Source organism: Narcine bancroftii, chromosome 7 (genome assembly GCF_036971445.1).
Source record: "Narcine bancroftii isolate sNarBan1 chromosome 7, sNarBan1.hap1, whole genome shotgun sequence".
NCBI classification, from domain to species: Eukaryota; Metazoa; Chordata; class Chondrichthyes; order Torpediniformes; family Narcinidae; genus Narcine; species Narcine bancroftii.
Genome location: NC_091475.1, coordinates 53,377,151 through 53,400,400, shown reverse-complemented (window position 1 = coordinate 53,400,400; position 23,250 = coordinate 53,377,151). Strand labels below are relative to the sequence as shown.

Sequence of the window (23,250 nt, the reverse complement as noted above, 5' to 3'; positions counted from 1 at the left end):
ACCGAAAACGAAGGGAAAGAAGGGAAAATAGATGAATTTTTGACTAAAATTGAACTACCAAAACTACAAATAGAGGAACAAAATAAATTAACAGAACCATTTGGAACAGTAGAAATACAAGAGATAATAAAAAATTTACCAAATAATAAGACACCAGGAGAGGATGGACTCCCAATAGAATTCTACAAAACATTTAAAGACCTAATAATACCGCCCCTCCTGGATGTAATCAACCAGATTGATGAGACACAAAACTTACCAGATTCATGTAAAACAGCAATAATTACAGTGATACTAAAACAAGGGAAAGATCCACTCTCACCAGCGTCATATAGACCAATATCTCTGCTAAACACAGATTATAAGATAATAGCTAAACTATTAGCGAACAGATTAGCAGAACAGGTACCGAAAATGGTAAATTTAGACCAAACTGGATTTATCAAAAAAAGACGCACAACAGACAATATTTGTAAATTTATTAACTTAATTCATGCAGTAGAAGGAAATAAAGCACCGGCAGTAGCAGTTGCTTTAGACGCAGAGAAGGCCTTCGACAGAGTAGAATGGAATTACTTGTTCAAAGTATTGCAAAAATTCAGTTTACCGGAGAAGTATATTAATTGGATTAAAGCATTATATAAGGGACCGTTAGCGAAAGTGACAGTAAATGGACATGTATCAAAGCAATTTAACTTAAGCAGGTCAACGCGGCAGGGATGCCCACTATCACCATTATTGTTTGCGCTAGCTATAGAACCACTAGCAGAATCGATAAGAAGAGATAATAATATAAAAGGAATAAAAATAAAAGACAGGGAATATAAAATCAGTCTGTTTGCGGATGATGTGATAGTGTACTTAACAGAACCAGAACTATCAATAAAAGAACTATATAAGAAATTGAAAGAGTATGGAGAAGTGTCGGGATACAAGATAAACGTAAATAAAAGTGAAGCAATGCCTATGAATAACGCGGATTTCTCAAAATTTAAGGAGGAATCCCCATTCAGATGGCAAACGCAGGCAATAAGATACCTAGGTGTGCAAATAAACAAAAATCTAGGCCAATTATATAAACTCAATTACAATCCACTAATGAAAAAATTACAGGACGATTTAGAGCATTGGAAAGAGCTACCACTAACACTGATAGGAAGGATAAACTGTATTAAAATGAACATTTTTCCAAGGATACTATACTTATTTCAGGCATTGCCAATACAACTGACAGAAAAATTCTTCAAAGAGTTAAAGAAAATAATAAGGAGATTTTTATGGAGAGGGGGGAAACCGAGGATAGCACTAGATAAATTAACAGAATGGTATAAACAAGGAGGCTTACAATTGCCAAACTTCAAAAATTATTATAGAGCCGCACAATTAAGGTACCTATCAGATTTTTATCAAACAAGGGAAAAACCAGACTGGACGAGACTAGAATTAGATAAAATAGGGGAAAAGATACCTGAACACATATTATATAAATGGGACGAAAAATTGGTACAACATAGAACTTCTCCAGTATTACACCATCTCCTCAATATATGGAAGAAGATTCATGTAGAAAGAAATAAAATAAATTACCAAATACCAAAACTAATATTGACGCAAAATAAGCTACTCCCTTTTACAATAGACAACCTTGCCTTTAGAAAATGGGAAAAAAAAGGGATTAAAAGAATAGAAAATTGTTTTTCAGGAAGTAGATTCTTATCCTTTGAACAAATGAGAGATAAGTACAATATAACTGGAGATACAGCGCTGGCATATTACCAACTGAGATCCTACTTGAAAGATAAATTAGGAAGCAACTTGAGTTTACCAGAGGGAAGTAACCTTGAATATGTGATTACAGATACAATGTTAATCAAAAGATTTATAAAAAATATGTATATTAAACTGCAAGAAAAGGAGAATGAGGAAACAAATGGTAAAACTAAACAAAAATGGGAACAAGATTTAAATATAAAGATAAAAAAGGAAACATGGGAGAAGTTATGCTCTGGAACGATGAGAAATACAATAAATACGAGGCTGCGTATGATACAATATAATTGGTTACACAGACTATACATTACACCGCAAAAGTTAAATAAATGGGACCCAACAGTATCTGATAGATGTTTTCGATGTAAAAAAGAAAGGGGAACAACAATTCATGCAATCTGGACATGTGAGAGAGTAGAAAAATTTTGGGATGATCTCAATCAGATATTAAATAAAATAACAGAAAACAATATACCAAAGAATCCAGAGATCTTTCTCCTAAGTAACATAAAAAATAAAGAATTTGGAATTGACTTGGAAGATGCACAAAAAAGATTTGTCAAGATAGCCCTAGCCGTAGCAAAAAAATGTATTATGTCAACCTGGAAATTGGAAGATAATTTGAAAATACAACAATGGTATATAGAAATGAATAAATGTATTCCATTAGAAAAAATAACATATAGTTTAAGAAATAATATTGAAATATTCGAACAAGTATGGGAGCCTTACATTAAATACAATAGCGAAAACCTACCGGGAACAAACATTACCTAAGTTGATGGAAGGAGAAGAAAAGAAAAGAATGGACTCAGTAGAATTTCTGGTGTATTTTTGTTGAATGACAACATTGTCTAACTGAATTAATGCAACCTAGATTGTATACCTAAAATGGATGAGAGGGGGGGGGTGGCTTGGGAGGAGGGAGGGGGGAGGGAGAAAAAGTCACTGTAAATGTGTGGAAAAGAAAAAGTGTATATCATGGCTATTGTGATTTATGGTGTGAAAAATAAAAAATTAAAAAAAAAACAAACAAAAAAAAAAAAACAAAGACTCACCCCAAGGATGCATAGTTAGCCCATTGCTCTACTCATTATACACCCATGACTGTGTGGCCAGGCTCAATTCCAATGCTATCTACAAGTTTGCCGATGACACCACAGTTGTCGGCAGAATCACAAATGGCGATGAGGAAGTAAACAGGAGGGAGATAGAGCAGCTCATTGAATGGTGTAACATCAACAACCTTGCACTCAATGTCAGCAAAACCAAGGAGATGATTGTGGACTTCAGGAGGGAGTCATGGGAACATGAGGGCTCAGTAGTAGAGAGGGTCATGAATTTCAAATTCCTGGGTGTCATCATCTCCGAGGATCTGTCCTGCAGCCTCCATGTTGATGTAACCACAAAGAAGGCACAGATGTAATGTGGAGAGCATTCGAGCATCACTGTCTGGGATGGAGGTGCCAACTCTCTGGACAAGAATAAACTCCAGAGGGTTGTTAACTCGGCCTGCAACATCAAAAGCTCTAGACTTCACTCCATCGAGGTGGTGTCTCAAAAAAGCAGCCTCTATCTTCAAAGACCCTCACCACCCAAGCCACACCCTCTTCACTCTGTTACCATTGGGGAACAAAGATACAGGAGCCTAAAGATGAGCACTCAGTGGCAAAAGGACAGCTTCTTCCCTGCTGCCATCAGATTCCTGAATCATCAATGAACCAAAGGCACTGTCTTACTTTTTGTGCACTGTTATTATTATTTTTTTTATTTATAGTATTTTTGTAAGGTGGTTATAATATAAATGTTTCCACTTTGATGCTGCCACAAAACACAATTTCATGACTTGTTTATGACAATAAATTCTGATTCTGATGACAAGGAATCAAGAGGTTGGATAAAAGAGCATCTTGAAGGAAAGGCAGAGATGAGGGAAGGTCGATGGGTGGCAGAAAAGGATACATGCTGCTGAATTCAAGGCAGTCAACAATACTGAAGAAGAAATTGGTGGAAGGGGCCATCATTGGTTCTTAGTGAAGGTCACATTCTTGGGAAGCCCATGGAGGGGTCCACAAACAAGGAAGAGAATCAGAAATTAAAAACCATGAGGTTTTGGGCAACAAGGCCCATGGGATGGTGCAAATCAGAATGGTTAGAGTAGAGATTGAGAGAAATGATTGTGAAGGATACCAGTGCATGGTTGGAAAAGCACGCTCCATTTGCTAAGCAAGAATGTCTGCAGATTCTGTGGTCAAGTGATGTAGAGAATAGATTACTGCTGCTAATGGCTAATTTTTAGAGCAAGAAAGCATGTTTCAGCCTGTGAATTTCACTGTTTTATATATTTCCACAACAGAATGTTCCACATCAGCTCATCAACCAATTAAGGTAATCACACAGCATCACACATATTTGAGTATTTAAAAGTCACTGTTTGGTATTGCAACAATGGAAAGAGAAAGCAGAGTTTCTAAACTTAGGCAGATGATTTGGAAAGGCTTCTGATCAAGTCATGAGCCAGGATCACTTCGATGTTATAGGAAAGTTAAGCAAAAAAGTGGTGAGTTTAAATACCACAAAAAGGTCTGTACATGTAAAATGCATTGAACAACACGCAAAGTTCATGGATCAATTTTGACTTGCAATCATTATGCCTGATTTTTTTAATGCTCACTGTTACATGCTGAGAAATGCCAGCCTGCCCCCCTTGTGGGGGGCACCATTAGTTCCACAGGTGCTTCATCACCAGGGCAAAAATCATAAACATTTAACTCATGTTTGGCAGTCATGATTTAGAAGCTTGTTTTACATTTTGCCCAGCTACCTTTCCATTGTTTGAGATCTAAAAACAGGCTGACAATTTGGAAATACTGCAGATCAAGACAATGTTTCTCTGTTCACTAACAAAAAATTCTAAGCCAGCCCAAAATGATTCCATTAAGAGGCCATCAGAGGTCGGAGCAGAATTAGGCCATTCACCCCATCGAGTCTGCTATTTGAATCATAGCCATTATTTTCTTCCTTTGAACCCCATTTTCCTGCCTTCTGCCGATAACATTTCATGCCCTTACTAGTTAAGAACCTATCAATCACTGCTTTAAATTGACTTGGCTTCCACTGCCGTCCATGGCTATGACTTTCAGAGATTTACCACCCTCTGGCGGAAGCATTTTTTCCTCATATCCATTCCAAAGAGATGTCCTTTTATTCTGAGACTGTGCCCTCTAGTCCTCGATTTTCTCATTCCTGGAAACAACTCTTCTTGACAACTTCATCCAGACCTTTCAATGTTCAATGTGCAGTTAACCATGGGCTAAAAGATTTGTGATTTTGTTGAGAAAATCAGGAGATCCTGTATAAATTGGCCAATTAAAATATATTAAAGCTAAGTTTCATGTCATTTGTCAAGACCCGAGATCATTGGGTCAAGCAATTTGGATGCAAGAAATGGAATGACACCTGTTAAATTACAACCACTTTGATTATGTGAACTGCCGGTGCAATATTAAGGAATGTATGTGTCTAATATATTGTTCGCTAATGAAATTACTCTCATTTGGAGGAAAATAAATAATCCAAGAAGGTGGTGTCGTGGGGATTGGAGTGGTCGGTAGATCTTCAAGAGACTGGTGACGTGGAGGATGAATTCAGGAATTGGAAAGGACTGCAATGCCATGGGTAAAGATGGGCATGTGGCAGGCCAGAATGTAGGCTGAGGCAAAACCAGGGATATGGGCAGGTAGACGTGCCAGCATGGTTTGTGCAGTGGTTAACGCAATGCTGACGTTACAGCGTCAGCGATCGGGACCAGGGTTTGAATCTGCACTGTCTTTAAGGAGTTTGGACATTTACCCCGTGTCTGCATGGGTTTACCCCAGGGGCTCTGATTTCCTTCAGTTGCTCTCAATGTACTGGGGGTTGTAGGTTAATTGGGTGTAAATTGGGTGACATGGACTTATGGGCCGAAATGGGCTGTTACTATGCTGCATGTCTGAATTTAATGGTGGCACAGTTGGCGTAGCAGTTAGTGCAACGCCATTACAACGCCAGTGATTGGGCCCGGGGTATTAATCCCGCACTGTCTATAAGGAGTTTATCCATTCTCCCCATGTATGTGTGGGTTTTTCCCGGGGCTCAGGTTCCCCCCCCCACCGTTAATTGGGTATAAATTGGGCGGCATGGACCCATTGGCCGAAATGGCCTGTTACCTTGCTGCGTGCCTAAATTTAAATTGAGAGGAGGAGCTGATTCAACACAAGGAAGCAAGTGAGGTCCTTCAAGATTGGGATCTGTTGAGGTGGTCTTCAGGTGCCCTTGTGAGCTGAGAAGTTTGTGGAGAGGAAGAATCAGCTTGCTGTGGATGTTTATGGACCACTATCATGAACTCAGGATCAGTGCAATCCTTTTTGACAGTATTGTTGTCAGAGGGAGGAAGTGTTTGCCAACTCCGGTGCAATTCTGAGAAATGGCCAAAGAAACAGAACACCTTCTCAGCATAAATTCTTTGGCTGAGGCTGATATCCTTGCAGTGATGCAACAGATCTTGTAAGCACTGTACTGGTGGCTTGCAGAGAGCATCAGCCAAGTAAGTGTGCACGTGGTGCGCACGCGTGCATACACACGCAAGTCCTGGAAGTGTCTTCTAGATGCACATCCTGTCCCATTGGCCGTCACTGCCCATTTCCAGCCTCTTTCCTCCCCTCCCATCTATCCCCGACTTATTTTGTCTAGTTCTGTCTGTCTCTGTTTCACTCCCTCTCCCTTCTCTTTTCCCTAGCTCTGCATTCAAGGCCAGACCCCCTCCCTGAACCAATTCTCACCTGTCCACCTCTCCATATCCAACTAACTCCCTGTTGGTGTCCACTCCTCTTCTGCCCTTTCTTTTAAATTCAGATGCCTGCTTGCTTTTTGCTAATACCTTGATGAAATGTCAGTTATATATCTTTACCTCCCATGAACGCCGCGAGACCTACTGAGTACTTCCAGCATTTCTGTTTTTTACCAAAACATTGACCATTCTTTTCCCCCCACTGATAGATACACTGATCAAGCTGCTCAGTTCTTTTAGCGGATTGTTTTTTTTTTGCCTAGCTTTTACTGATATTTCCTCAAGTGCTCTCACTGATTAATCAGGAGGCTTAAGGACACAAGGTCACCTCAAATCCTTTTAATAATCACAAATTTAGGCTAATGGATTTTGTATTGATCAACGTCAGTGTTTCTGATTGTAGAAGATTTAAACAAAGGCTTAATTCAGCTGTTACAGACATTCAGTGATTTAAGTTGATCTTTCGTCTTATATCCTAAAATCTTCCATCATTAATCATGCACTGTCCTTTATAAAAGCTTATTGTGGTGTTAACAGCTTATTTATAAATGGTGATCAGATATTACAAGAGGTTATCACTAATTATAGCTCTATATTCACTGGCAGATGGGAAACAAAGTACAATCTGGAGGAGGACAGAAGGAAGCAGAGGCCAGTGGTGATGGTGACATTTCTCACAGCAAATCTGCCTCCACAAAGGCTGCCAGGGCAATTTTCATTTATGTCTACAAGGACTTTCCCCAAACATTTTCTATCTCAGCAATGAGGATGAACCTCTGTTGGCTGAGCTAATTAGGGAAGTGAGTCACATGAACACAGAACAAGACCCCAGTGTAAAATTAGCCAAATTTTTCTTGACCAAGTTTTACAACAAATGTTCTCCTCAATGCATACACATTTAATTACCCAAGGTCATTCAAATAACTTTGTAAAGAGTTGCTCAATAAGCCACAAATTGTTGACCTTAGGCCCTTTAATAGAGAAATTGTGAATCTACTCCCAAGACACCAAATCCGTTCCTCCCTCAGGCTGGTTGCACAGGTGGAGCAGAGCGCTCCGCCTTGCTCCATAAATGTATTACTGCTGGAAGCGTCTGGCTAGAGGTGGGCTGGTGATATGGCGATGATGCTGTCACCCTGCGACCCAGGACCCAGTCATTGTAGCAGTAACACCACATATGTGCTGGAGGTCTCTTGGCTTGCTGGAGAGGCAGCGCCGGGCAGGAGGAGGATCAACGGCTGTTTTCGTTACCCATAATCCCCCATGCAGCTAGTCCCAGAGCGGTTCCAGCTGCGTGGGGGATTATGGGTAATAATGATGGCCATTGCTCAGCGTGGATGTATGCCGTCAAGTTGATGGGCGGCACGATGGCACCAGTAGCTCTACCTCCATGGGCTCTGAAGGAAGCATCTTCATAGAAGCAACACTGCAGCATCCTTTGAGACCTTCTCTATAAAAAAGGTAAGTGCACATTGTTCTCTGCCGATGGAGCCAGCCTCAAAGTGGCACCCCTCCATCAACACACCTTTCGTTACTTTGTTAGTTTCATGATTCCTGATTCTAGTGCTGCCACGTTTCTCACTGTTTGTGTACACTGCACATTGGTGCATCTTCAATTCTTCTTCATCTTGTCAGAGGTTGCAATAAGCGTTAATGGTCCCTGAGTGAAGCAGCATGGAAATTGTCCAGATCTCCCTTCCCAATTGTTACTTGTCAGTTTCCACAGTTACAGTGACTGCATGTAAGTCAGCTGAGAAAATGAGCATTACTCTCAAAATTCAGACAAACACTTGGGAGCTAGCTAAGTGCTGCAGATGTCAATTCCTTTGGAAATGCATTGCTCAGAAATACTTGAATTCTTTGGAACAGGAGATGAGAGAACAAACTATAATACTGCTGGTTTTTTTTTAAAAATAAAAGCTTGTGCCATGCATTTGTAAACACCAGATGTTGTCAGAAGGCCAATACCAAACTGTTCAACACCAAAATAAATGACTCCAAGAACTTCCAAAGTAAACTTTTACTTATCAGGACAAATTGATCAACAATGAACAGGAACATTTTCAGAAATATCACGATTCACTATCCAATGGCAAGAAATGGAGTTGACAAGTTTTCTCCGTGGTGTCTTTCCACTAACGTATAATTTTGTTCCATTTCCAGAAGATGGTCATCCTTTCTGAGGCAGCCTGTCGTTATGCTAATAAACATGGCTCCCTTATAACAACAGTAGAACAGCAGACATTTGGAAAATATGAGGCAAAATAAACAGACGCTGTTGGATATGAATATTATGGACTCACCTGCAAGAGTTTCCATCGTGTGTTCAGATCCTCCAGCTGGTTTAGATTGTACGGGGATAATTGGATATCAGGTGGTGTGAACTGGGAAGCGAGATCATTCATGTGAGTCACATTTTCCTTCATGGGAGCAATTTCTGCTCGAAAAGCCTGGATAAAAAAAAATTCAATCGACTTAAAATTGTATGATATAAAATAAATCAAGGGCAATTACAAGAAAAAAGAGGCCGGAAATTGGAAAATATATCAATTAATGTTTAAATCCAAGCTGCAGGATAATATTGTGAAACGTGGTTAGTTCTCAAAGAAGAGAGGGACAGAACAGATATCAAACAATCCAAAACAAACTCTCAGTGATGGAGATGCAGAATCAGCATGAAGGCTCCTCACAAGAGTATCGCAAAATATTCAAATTGAATTCCAGCTCCATTTTTAAACAACAATTTCTCAGCTCTATTCCATCTTGAACTTCTCTCAGGGGAAAAATGAGGAGGGGAATTTTTTGAAAATCTCATACAGTTGTTTTCATCAATTAATGATCCTTTATTGCTTGTTGAGAGCATGTCCCTACTATTGTAACAAAATAGTCCAGGTTTACTTTCTTGACCGATAATAATAAACAATCCATGTCTGTAATAACATTATTCTCTTTCTGTCTCAACAGAGGAATGGATTATCTGAATTACGTTCTGCTGTCATTTGATTTGATTTTTATCATTCAGTTCAAGAGAACAATTTAAGATTTTCCAAACCCTTACCTGCTTTGTGCACCATCAACAGATTTGTTCGAAGTTGAAGCTGCTTGCAGGATGAAACAAGATTTGATTTTTATTCACACTTTTTGTGCCCTTTCAGAACACCCCAAAGGTCAATGTTCAACTTGTTTGTGTAGGAATTTAAATGTTATCACTTTAGGACTGGTAGAAGGGATAGGCATCCACACTGTACTCCGTGAACCTACTAAATATTTGTTGGTGGGATTGGCCTGTGCCTCAGCTGGGACCCAGTGGATCTTGATTTGTATAATGATGAACAGGAGAAGGCCATCCACATTATTCAAACTAAATAAATATGCATTATACCAAATTCAACTATCAGATCATGTCATTTAATGTATAAACAGGCAAACACAAACAACAATGTAATATTTACCATTTAAATTCATCTTCAACATGCCCTTCAGAATTCCACTGGTTCAGTACTTTAATCTGGAACTCTCTGTCAAGAACATGACACACCCTGAATCTGTCAGTCGATATGAATGAAGTGGTAACTCCATCAGTCTGGGGTGTATCTCTTTAACTTGCACTCGAGAAAGGGAAATCAATGCTTTGATCAGATTGTGCACATAATTCATTTCACAGGAACCCAACATGAAGCATTCTGCATCAAGGAGCCTTTTGCTTTCTAGCCCAACGAAGGTTAGCCCAACATTGTGGGCTGAAGGGTCTGGCCTGTGCTGCAATGTTCAAAGTTAACAGACCCATCTCCCATGGAACAGTGAGCAGCAGCCACACTGCCCTGTCAGATGAGCAGCCAGGAGAAAGACTGAGTGAAATCTGGAGATCTGATCATCATTGCTGACAAAATGTAAAACTGTGAGATGGTTCACGATATGGGAAAATATGTCACACAGGTGAAAATGCGTAGCACAGGTTCATTGGGCGAGAAGGGGCTGTTTCTGAGCAGTGTCTCTATGACACAATGTGAAAGCTTCTTCAACAGAGGGCCCTAATTTCCTCTATCTTCCTTGTTTTACTCCCATTTCTCCTCTCTCCATTCATGGCTTGTCCAATTCCCAATCCTCAGTCTCCCTTTTTCTTTCTTCCAACCATTAATTTGGCCTTCCTTGATTTTCCTCATCTATCTAGGCTCAGTTCTCGACCTGCCAGTTTTGTTCCCCAATCTCTACTGCTTTATTTACCTTGCCGTCACCACCTTCACCCACCCAATCCCCTCAATTCGCTTGACTGATATCCTCTCCCCAACCATAGCCTCCATTCTCCCCTTCTCACCAGAGGTCTCCTGGTCCCAGGAATATCACTCCACAGGTGCTTGAGTGAAGTTTTTGTAGAACCACTTAAATACAGCGGAGCCATGTATTGAGCTTGCAAAGATATTACTAGGAATTATGCTTAGACATGGTCAATCATGTCAGGTGGTCAGAAGACATATGAGAGACTGGAAATGGTGCAACACACAATCTACTGGAGAAGGTCAAGTGGTACCAGAGGGGGGAAAAAAAATGAATGGTTGACATTTTGGTCTGAAACCCTTCATCAGGAAGAGAGAAAGAGAGCTGGTATAACGAGGACAGAGTGGGAAGGCTTGAGCAGAACCCACTGGGGGATTGGTGAACCAGGGAGAAGTGAAGGATGATGGACAGAGGCAGTTCATTGGCAGATATTCGATAAAGGGAGAGACAGGCAAGAGAAACAAAGGGGTTAGGTGTGTGTGTGTGTGTGTGTGTGAGATTTGTGATGACAAGGTGGTCAGAAGGCCTGGATAAACAATCCTCCAGCGTATTTGCAAGGAACAATGGAGGTAACACCCTTCAGACTGGTCTGCCATTCAGTTTGACCAGGATGTTGCTTGGACTTCAGGAACTGAGTCACAGGGAAAGGAGAAACACGTTAGGATTTTATTCCTTGGAGCAAAGAAAAATGAGGGGAGATTTGATCAAGGTATACAAAATTATGAATGACATAGATAAAATGCAAGTGGGGTTTTTCCACTGAGTTAGGGGAAGCAAGAACTAATCAACATGGTTTAAGGGGTGAAAGGTGAAATATTGAAAGGGAACATGAGGGGGAACATATTTATGCAAAAAGTGGTGAGAATGTGGAACGAGCTGCCAGCTGAAGTGGTGAATGTGGGCTTGATTTTGACATTTAAGGAAAATTATGTATCAATAAATAAGGTCTATGGTCTGGGTTCAGATCGATGGGACTAGGCAGAATAATAGTTTGGCACATACTAGATGGGTCGAAGGGCCTGCTTCTGTACTGTAATGTGCTGTGGTGATCTGTATTTGAACATATAGGCTCCAGCACCTCAAATATGTAACATTAAAACAAAATTACACACTGCAGACACAAGAAATTTGATACTGAGTAAAACTCCAATTATCCGACAAATAATTGTTCAGAAGTCCTGATAGTTTACTGTAAGTCCAGATTGTGAATTATGGGGGTCGAGAGTGCAAGCCAATGTGAGGCCACAGACAAGGGACTGGAGTGGGACAAGATCTGGGGACGGGACTGTGGTCCTGGCGTGTAGTTGGAGTAGGGATGGGGTTCAGAACAAGGTGATGGGGGGTGTCAGGCAGATGGGTGCAAAGTGATTGTTTTATTTTCAAATTTAGGAGGCATGGATATTTCCTGCCCCTGTCAAAAGGGGAAAGTAAAATGTTTGGATGTTAACTGGAGCAATATCCAATGGCCAGGAAAATCTGCTGGATGCTGGGTTTTCACAGCAGGTCAGGCAGCATCTGTGAAAGAACAGTGCTTGCTTTTTTGGGTTTGAGACCCTTTGCTTCTTTTTCCAAAAATCTATTCATAACAGCTTGGCATTTTTAGTTGATTTTGAACATTGCTGTGAAATTCTTTTTAACTATTTGACTACAATCTTAAATAAATCCTTGATCTGAAGAAGCCAGAGGCTTCGTGGCAGTGTAACAGATTTCACACGGGACATGAGAAAGCAATGTACTGGATCAAGGGGTAATCTGTCATTCCAGTGAATGATTAAACTCCCTGTTACAAAAGTAATTTTCAGTGCAATCCCATGGAGGCCCACTGCTAAATGAAACTGGTGAACACTGCCTCTGTAGATTTTGACATAAGAATTAACAAGGATGTCATGAAAAGGCATCAAAAAATGGCAATTTGGCTGGGTGTATTGTAGGGCGCTGCAATGAGAACGACTCTGAGGGATTATTGTTGCACTATGGTGATACAGCTTGCCAGACCAAGGAAGTATTGCATATTATTCAATTAATGAAATTAAATGAATATAAGGGAATTTCAAATCACTGTGCATTTCACCCAAAGAAAGAGCCATTCCTCTACAATGCATCCATTCCTTGCCAAGGTACATGGCCAAATACCTCAGTCAATTGGCTAGTTCTTTTCTTGGAGCCTTGAGTTCTTATAAGCGCGAGTGCGCACACACATGCATGTACACAAGCAGCATACATAGATGTATGCATATATAAATTGGTGCACTGCAATCATCACAGCTTTTGAGAATCACCCATCATTCACACTCTAATTTCCCACATTCTCTTCTCAAATTCCACATTAACCAGCAGGAATTCCTGACGGATAAACCACCAAAAACTTTGACACCCCAGTTAATGGACCTTTCCCATGGTTTAGTGGAAGAGATATGGGTTGTTTGGGGCTTCCATCACGTTCAATGTCCTTCTTGTACTTTTAGTAAAGAAGAAGGGAAAAAAAATTAAACAACAAATTTACAAAGTCCACAAATGTTCTGGAGAAACACAGCAGGTCACACAGTATCCACTGGTACATTTCAGGCCTGAACCCTTCATCAGGAGTGTGGAAAGTCAGGCAGATACCTCAATAAAAAAGATGGGGAGGAGAGGAAGAAAGGAGGGAGGTTGGGAAGAAGCACAAGCTAACAGTGAAAAGGTAATAGAAGACAAGGAGTGTTAGGTGAGAGACTAGAGGGCTAAGAAGGGCAATTCTTGGATAGGAGAAGGGAGTGAGGAGTTGGAACACAGAGGGAAAAAGAGAGACATTGAGATGGGGTCAATGGAAATTGCTGTCTGGTTGGAGAGGGCTGAGATGGAATACAAGGTGCTCCTCCAATTTGTGGGTGGCCTTGGTTTGGCAGTACAATAGGCCATGGACAGAAATGTCAGTGTGGCAATGTGGAATTGAAGAGATTGGCCACTGGAAGGCCCTTATTGTTGAAGCAGACAGTGCAAAAGCGCTCAAGGTCTCCTTGTCTGCTTCCAGTCTCAGATGTGGACGAGACTACGGGAGCACCGGATGCAGTAGATGACCTGTGAAGATTCGCAAGTGTTTGGGCCTCATGATGGAGGAGGTGTGGCACCAGGTGTAGAATTTCTTGCAGACACAGGGATCGGTACTGAGGGAGCAATCCGTGGGAAGGAAGGAGTGGACGAGGGAGTCATGGGGGACCAGGTCCTGCAGAAGGCAGAGCGGGGAGGAGAGGGGAGGAGAGGGGAAGATGTGTCTGGTGGTGGGATCACATTGTAGGTGGCAGAAATGGTGGAGGATGAGATAATGGATACAGAGGCCGGTGGAGTGGTAGGTGAGGGCAAGGGGATCCCTATTCTTGTTGCATCAGGAGATGGAAACAGAGATTGCGAAAGTGGAGAGAATAGCCAAGTGAATTGCAGGTCAGGGTGGAAGTCAGAAAACTGCTAACACTTTGAAGAATAATTTCAACTTTATTTACTTCTGGTCAGAATTATTTTTGACTTGTATTTGCAGAGCTCATTTCATGGTATAGAATGTGAGAGACATTTCACAGTTAGGGGTTGAATTTCAGAGCTGTCAAAGGTAAATATTTGATTGCACTGTAAATTTGATTCTGTAAACACGTAGGGGGTAATTTTCACCTTCACTGCCTTGGAGGTGATCTGACAAAACAGATTGGGTCATAGTGAGACAATACATTTGTCAAAAGTAAATCCGATTTTTGCATTAAAAATGCAAGGTATTAGGATTTCTATTTATCTCCTAAATTACTGCATTTTTCAAGCAATTCCCAAAAGAACACTCATTAATAAACAAATGCAACATGATGCACTGAATTGTGCAAATTTAAACCCAGACTGTCTTTCTCATTTTAAAAAAGCTATCAAGTGCAATAGAACTATTCAAAATTCCAACCATTCTATACCAGGTGGTTATAAGCTACAATAAACTTGGTTGAACTCTGTAAATTATTATTCTCATTATATCTGGCGCACCAGTGGTGCATGTCAACTCAGATTACAACTCACTTGAAAATTGAATTTGAATGTGGTATTTTAACCTGTTCAAGATCACTCTGTTTTACACAAGAATATAGTTTCATGAAGATCATATTAAAAACTAACAGTAGCAAACTACAATCCCATGACAAAGATTTAATAATGATTAATTCTGGATCTTTAGTATACATTTAAGGGCATATAATGAACATACTTCCCCGTGCTATGAGCTCCTGTTTTGTTTTCAACATGTGCATGCAGATGAACATTGTTAAGTCACACGTCACTCTCTCCCAGTTGGATTCAACAATGCACGAACTGGACAACATGACCAAAAGATGGGAGGGCATGTTACGATGGAGGTGCCATGGCTCCCTAATTAGATATGGGTGGGTTCAGACAATGGAAGAGGGAAGATGTGAGGTTATGCACTGCAGTCAGAGGAATCTAAGAGCAGATGATTATCTCAGTGGAGGAAGATTGCAGATGAGTGATGTATTGAAGGATCTTGGTGCTGTACAGGAATGGTAAAAAGTCAACAAGCAGATGCAGCAAGTGGCAAATGGCACATTGGCCTTTAATGGAAGGCCAAGATGAGCAAAGTATTGCGATGATCGTGCAAGATATAGCTGATACCACATCTGGAGTAGCATGCACAATTTTCATCCATCTGTTCAAGAAACAATATCGTGGCATTGAAGGCACTCCAAAGGCTGAGTTTTGGGATGGGAGCATTGTTTTGTCATGAAGGACAGCGAGAGAAAATATTGGGGCTGGGGGTGTGTGGGAAATGATATGATTCAAACATATAAGATTCTGAGTATGTGTCCAGTTGTGGGAGTGACAAAACAAGGGGGCATAATTCCAAGATTAGGGAAAATCATTTGAGACTGAGGTGTACGGGAATTTTTTTTTTCTTGCAGAAGGAGGTGAAATTCCCGAGTTCTGAATCCCAGGGGGTTGTGGAGGCTACATTATTGCTGGTAATTAAAGGGAAAGTAAATGCATTCTTGTGAGGTTTTTCAGCTAAGGCCTTGGCCAGAGCACCATAATCATGTTGAATGGTGGTCAGCCTACCAACGTTCTTATAATGTAGACTATATTTATCTTGGTTCTTGTGAGATATTAATGGAGTTGGTTTGTGACGTTTGTCCTCACATCCACAGTGTAATTGCTACCAGTTATCTATTGGATAAAGTGGACCCAACTAATTAAGAGTGGTGTGGAAAAATTTGATGAATGGAGATCAAGGTAGAAGATGAAATATTAGCCCCTTTACATTGTCAAATAATATGGGTTGAACCGGGCAATTTAGTGGGTATTTAGCAGGTTACCCGGCAGTGTGAACGCTCCCAACAGGACGGGAGGGGGGTAAAAATCAACTAGGCTCTGATATCAGAGCCCGGTCAAATTGACCTGAAGTTCACTCAGCTGTAGTGTGAACGGCCAACCTGCTCAACTGGGTATCATTAGTGACGGCAGTGCCTGGGTGTGTGCATCAGTTTGGTCATTTTAATATCAGTGCAGTTATATTTCACAGGGTGGCCAGTGGAGCTGTCACAGAGCGGCCAGCAGGGCACACGGCCAGTGGAGCTGTCTCAGGGCGACCTGCACACAACCAGTGGAGCTGTCACAGGGTGGCCAGCAGGGCTGTCAGCGCATGGCCAGTGGAGCTGTCAGAGCGGCTGGCAGGGGCTGTCAGTGCACGGCCGGTGGAGCTGTCACAGGGCTGCCGGCGGGGCTGTCATAGGGTGACTGGCAGGGCTGTTAGCGCACAACCGGTGGAGCTGTCACAGGGTGGCCAGCAGGGTTGTCAATCTTGTTGTACGAGGCCCTTTGGGTAGGAGCGATCACAATATGATCGATTTCTCACTCGACATGGAGAGTGATGAAATTAAAACCGAGACTAAGGTCCTGAATTTAAATAAAGGGAATTATGATGGTATGAGACGGGAGTTGAGTAAGATAGATTGGGTGGTGTTTATGGGGGAGTTGACTGTGGATAGACAATGGAAAGTATTCACAGATCTAATGGAGAAATTGCAAAAATCGTTAATACCGGTTTGGCATAAAAATAAACCAAAAAAGGTGACTCAACCGTGGATAACGAGGGAAATTAGAGACAGCATTAGGTCCAAAGAGAGAGCGTATCAATTGGCCAAAAAAAGTACCACAACCGAAGACTGGGAGCAGTTCAAGATGCACCAAAGGAGGACAAAGGGATTAATCAAGAGAGCAAAAATAAATTACGAAAGTAAGCTTGCGGCAAATATAAAAACCGACTGCAAAAGCTTTTATAAGTATGTCAAGAGGAAAAGATTGGTGAAATCCAGAGTAGGTCCTTTGCAGTCAGAATCAGGGGAATATATAATGGGGAATAAGGAAATGGCAGACCAATTAAATTCTTACTTTGGTTCTGTTTTTACAAGAGAGGATACAAATAACCTCCCAAGGATGTTGGGAAACATAGAGACTAATGCAAGGGAGGAACTGAAAGAAATCAGTATCTCTAAGGACATGGTCTTGGGGAAATTGATGGGATTGAAGGCAGATAAATCCCAAGGGCCTGATAATCTACATCCTAGGGCACTTAAGGAAGTGGCCATTCAGATAGCAGATGCGTTAAGAATTATTTTCCAGAACTCGATAGACTCAGGATCAGTACCAATGGATTGGAGGGTAGCTAATGTTACCCCACTATTTAAAAAGTGGGTAGAGAAAAAGCAGGGAATTATAGGCTGGTGAGCCTTACATCAGTAGTGGGCAAAATGATGGAATCCATTATTAAGGATGTAATAGCGGAGCATATGACTAGCAGAGAAGGGATCAGACAGAGTCAACATGGATTTACAAAAGGTAAATCGTGCTTGACAAATCTATTGGAATTCTTTGAGATGGTGACAGGTAAAATAGATGGGGGAGAGCCAGTGGATGTGGTGTACCTGGACTTCCAAAGGCCTTCGATAAGGTCCCGCATGAACGACTGGCTTACAAAATCAAGGCTCATGGGATTGGGGGCAAAGTATTGATGTGGATTGAGAACTGGCTGGCAGATAGAAGACAGAGAGTTGGGATATATGGCTCGTTTTCTGAGTGGCAGGCGGTGACCAGTGGGGTGCCACAGGGATCTGTACTGGGACCCCAGCTGTTCACAATTTACATTAATGATCTGAATGAGGGGATTTGGATAAATTGAGGGACTGGGAAGATACATGGCAAATGCACTACAATGTGGATAAATGTGAGGTTATCCACTTTGGTAATACAAACCGGAGGGCAGATTGCTATTTGAATGGCAATAGATTAAGAGATGGGGAAGTGCAGAGAGACCTAAGGGTACTTGTACACCAGTCTCTGAAGGCGAGCATGCAGGTACAGCAGGAGGTTAAAAAGGCAAATGGTATGTTGGCCTTCATATCAAGAGGGTTTGAGTATAGGAACAAGGATACCTTACTGCAGCTGTACAGGGCCTTGGTGAGACCCCACCTGGAGTATTGTGTGCAGTTTTGGTCACCTTATCTAAGGAAGGATGTTCTTGCAATGGAGGGAGTGCAGAGGCAATTCACCAGGCTGATACCTGGAATGGCAGGAATGACTTATGAGGAAAGATTGCGCAAATTGGGATTGTACTCTCTGGAGTTTAGAAGATTGAGAGGGGATCTCATAGAGACATATAAAATTCTGGTAGGACTGGACAGAATGGATGCGGAAGGGATGTTTCCAATGGTGGGGGAGTCCAGAACCCGGGGCCATGGTTCGAGGATAATGGGTAAACCATTTAGGACCGAGATGAGGAGGAATTTCTTTACCCAGAGGGTGGTGAATCTGTGGAATTCATTGCCACAGAGGGCAGTTGAGGCAGGTTCATTAAATATATTTAAGAGGGAATTAGATATATTTCTTCAGTATAAGGGTATTAAAGGTTACGGAGAGAAGGCGGGGACGGGGTACTGAACTTTAAGATCAGCCATGATCTCGTTGAATGGCGGAGCAGGCTCGAAGGGTCAAATGACCTACTCCTGCTCCTATCTTCTATGTTTCTATGTTTCTATGTCAGCACATGGTTGTGCTTTTAGTCATCTCAAGATTACTTATAATACCAAATACAATGTAAATGCTATGTAAATAGTTGTTATACTCTATTGTTTAGGGAATAATGACAAGCTGGTCTGTGAGTTTGTGCTAAGTTTGAACAGTCTGAAGCCCAATGCAGTAGATTTTTCCATGATCTTTTATACATTGTATACACTGTATACTTTTATACAGTCTTATTAAATTATGTGCTTTTTCCTACGGTCTTTTATATATGGTAGGTGCTTTATTCCTGCTATTTCACTGCTCTGTGATATGTAATATGTCTCTCAGGACATCACCACTGGTGGTTGGGCCCCCCTTAGATCCACAATATCCTCGTGAATCAGAGAATTCATGGTCCAGTGTGAACAGCTCACCCGGTACTGCAACACAGGTTGTTTACTCACCTATTTAGTGGGTTGTCAGTGTGAAAGGAGAAAGTTGCGTTTCAGCCATGAAATTATTCACTTGACAAGGAAGAATTAAAAAACAATGTTGATGATGATGGGAAAAAGGTAACTGTTGTTGAACAAATATATTAATGAGTTGGATCACAGATTAAAGGAAGTTTTAATGCCATTACTTCATTTTGCATTAAAAAATTTTTCTGAGGAACAGGAGCATGAGCAGAACCAGCTCTCATTTGTCAAGAGATGTGAAGTAACTAAAATTTCCATGTCCCCTTGAATACATTGATCCTGGAATCAAGTGGAACATTTGGATGTGAGATAAATTTTAGCAGGTTACCAGGCCAATTCTTTATTCCTTGTAATGTAATTGTGATTGACTATTTGATTTTCACCTCAAGATATACACAGTTTGAGCCTTGATCTGATAAATGGGACATTCAATTAATCAATTATTCCTTCAGTACTCCAGTCAAACAGCAGCATCAATCATATCCCAAGTGTTGCATTTTGGGATTGACTCCATAATCTTCTCAGAAGTACTCAGCTGAATTAGTGTCTTTTGAGTTGCTCCACATTGGAAAACCCCAAAAAGCATCAACACTCATATTTTACTAAGCATCTTGACAGATTGAGACAATCAGAAACTACATGGAACAAATGTGTTCTGCAAGATTTCTCTAATGGCTCGTTCAGATGTTCAATAGGCACCAGAACTGGTGTTTGTCAAGGGTGTCCTCATCTCTTGCTTTAAATATGGGGGTGTTCAAAAAAAAAGGGTCTAAGTGAAAAGCTTCATAAACTTACCTTCATCTCCTTAAGATTTTAACTTAAAGGTGATTGAAGACAATGCTACGTGACCTACTTAAGAATAAACTGTGCCTCACAAAAAAAAGATATTTTGATTTTGGTTTGGACATAAATTATTAATAATTTAGGAAATAAAGTCCATTTGTTATTTATGCCTACTTAACATCTTTCTTTGTTAAATCAGTTTTTTAAAACATTGAAACAAATTACTTGTTTTATCACTTGAGGTTGTGTTCAAAGTCAAGCAACAATCCAACTAATGAGGCAGTCTCATTTCCATTCTGTGAGACTATCCCCATGTCCCTCACTAATTACGGTGTGCTTTCTCATGAACTTGATAAATTGATTCCATTTCATTCATTGACTCACATTCTCCATTAAAATTGGTATTTGGTACCTGAATATCTGATGACAACATTGCCTAAATGAGTGTTCTAAAATCTTATTAATGACAAACAGCTCCGTGGTTTGATTTAGTAAAACAGAGCGAGCAGCATTAGAAGTGCCAATTTTACATTGTTCTCACAGAAGTTCAATCTAGCTGCTGAGGATAATGGTCCTACTGCTAATGTAATTTGTCTCACAGACCATCATCTGTTCACTGGATGCAATATATTTACATTAAACAACCTAAAAATTGTGGAAAAAAATCTTTCAAGTTCTTGTCACAAGATGCATGAAATGAAATAATATTTTGGAAGCTAATGAGCTCAAAAAATAATCTTGGGTAATGGTTCATTTCATGCTTGAATAATGATACATTTTCAGGGACTATTAATAATAGATTATGGAGGAAGGAGCAGTGGTTAGATTTAGTGGTCATCCTTGTAATTGGATCACTGTCACATCTTCCTCCTTCCTTGCCATACCTATCCGGCCCCAAGAATCTGCCTTTGGGCTATGGCCCTTCATCCATAATTCACAGGTAATTTCAGCAAAAACATTTCAAAAGTAGAATGACCAAACATCCAGACAACTCGCTTCTGGGAAAGCTGTATGTATTGCGAGGAGTGCCACCACTCAAAATATTTACTGACCATTTCTACCCCTTGATGCTCTCTGACCTGCTGAGTTCCTCCAGCTTTGCCTGCTCAAGTCTCCAGCATCTACTGCTTTTGCGATCACTTCAAAGAATTAACTGGGTGTTGACAAGAATGGATGGAATTGTAAAATCGGGAACAAAGCCACTCAACCCTTCAGATTTCTGTCATGAGTTGGAAAGAAGCCCACAGTCAATCCTGCTCATTTTCTATTGCCCTTCAGGTTTCATTTTTCAGTTATTTTGTCAATTCCCTTTTCAAGGTTGCTTCCCTGTTAAAAACTATGGGATGGACCCAGGCCTGATCCATCATCTTCACCGAGTTAGATAATGCCAAGCTTGATAGAGGCCTCGCTACTGCATTTCATTTCAGAATCCTGTGGTTTAATTGCAAACCAACTATTCCAAGTCCAGTATGAGAAGAAAAGGCCAGCTTTGACCACTCTCTCTTCATCACAAGGTTGAAGGACATGTCCTGCACTGTTTACAACAGGAGAGAGTTGCAGATGCATTGTAGCATCACACAATGGCTTCTGGCAAAGCAAAGGGAACAATGATTGGGAATTGCAAAAAGATACATTCATAGGGCAGATTCAGTCCAAGGCAATCGAAACTAAATGACTACTTTTGTTGACATGTTTACATTTCTGGCTCTATGCTTTGTGAGACCCCCTGTTGTTGAATGATGTACATCATACAGTCATAATTGACTTCAGTGATCTTTCCAGCAAAATGAAGAGGTGAAAACAAGAAAGGGAATTCAAAAATTACCCCTCCGATTCCTAATATCTCCTTCTGCAAACAAAGAAGCACAAGAGAATAATCTGACCATGTCCACGTGTAATTTTAATTTGGCTATAGCTGATTTTTGCCGAATGTTTGGCAACTTTCTCCTGTTACCTGCTGCTCAGAGTTTCGTTCTTGCCGCCGTTTTTGGGGAGGCCGTTCTCCAGTGAGTTTGCAAGGACTGGGGAGAAGGGGGAAACCCACCCACACCAGGGAGATAGAGGGCCCACCACCATGAACAAGAGGTGCTTTCCTTTCATTTTCAGCCCAGCAGACTGGCCTTCCAGACAGATGTGACCAAATTGGAAAGACTTCATACAAAATTGAGGTTGGCAGGGGGTGCAGGCAGTGAATTGGTGCGGGAGCAAGAAGGCAGTGGATCAGCACGCAGGTAGATCATAGGTGAGAAGGCTGGATGCAGTTTCGTGGAGGAGGGGAGGGGACATGGCTGACGATGTCAGGTTTGTAGACAGGGTGTGCCAGGTGAATGGCAGGACCATAAAAATAAGTAATGAACCTGATCTTTCCTGCTGCTTTTTGTGGCTGACTCACCTGCAATGGGAAAACTGACCAGTCAATGTTAAATTTAAATCAGACTCTCATGTGCACTACGCATTAAACATTACAGTCAGGCATCCAGGCCCCACCTGTGCGGATCAGAGACAGCACATCGTGACGCAATGCTTCCGAAAAGGCAGCAGGTTCATGCAAAGCAAGTAGCTGTCATACTGAAACATTGAACATTTTTTAAACCTTGTGCTGACACTGTTTGCCCATCACAGGTTAGAACACATGCAAGAAACAGATCGGAAGGACAATTTTGCAAATCTTCACAGTTATTAAGGGTGAGTCTTCGATTTTCTGTTCATCATCTCAGTTGACAAGGATCAGTGCTGGAAGAGCAATGGTTAGAAAGCAGTCTTTGAAGTCAGATCTCCAAAATGAAAGAAGTTGCACCACCAGAGCTGGCCTCTCATTCCCAGCAATCTCAGAAAGTTTTGCTCCAGGGCTGTCCAAATATATTTAATTGTGCAGTGAAGGCAAAAAGTATTGCTCTTTTCGCTATAATCCACAGGAACAAACACAACATTTCCCCCCAATTGCTATAACCCAAAGGTTCAATCAAAAGAACTGCTCTGATCGTCTTTGAGACTGAGCTTTGATGCCACCAGAGACAGTAAATTCAAATGGAAAAACTCTTTGACCTGACCATTGCAATGGATTCACTATCACATTGTTTTTGGGAACAGTGTGAGATTCAAATA

General features: G+C 41.1%; 1 protein-coding gene across 24 annotated transcripts in view; it reads right to left on the bottom strand.

The window, feature by feature from the left end:
- The window catches only part of dmd (dystrophin), a 1,604,005-nt gene that overhangs the window by 198,204 nt on the left and 1,382,551 nt on the right, over positions 1-23,250 (bottom strand). For 23 of the 24 annotated variants that reach the window (XR_011341867.1, XM_069890130.1, XM_069890120.1 and 20 more), the window contains one exon: positions 8,902-9,048. Coding sequence is in view for 23 of the 24 variants with exons in the window: in XM_069890130.1 (XP_069746231.1) it covers positions 8,902-9,048 (147 nt within the window). In the remaining variant the exon portion in view is untranslated. Of the gene's footprint in view, positions 1-8,669; positions 8,799-8,901; positions 9,049-23,250 lie in introns of those variants that run through there. The other variant, XM_069890132.1, reaches the window with a different exon arrangement.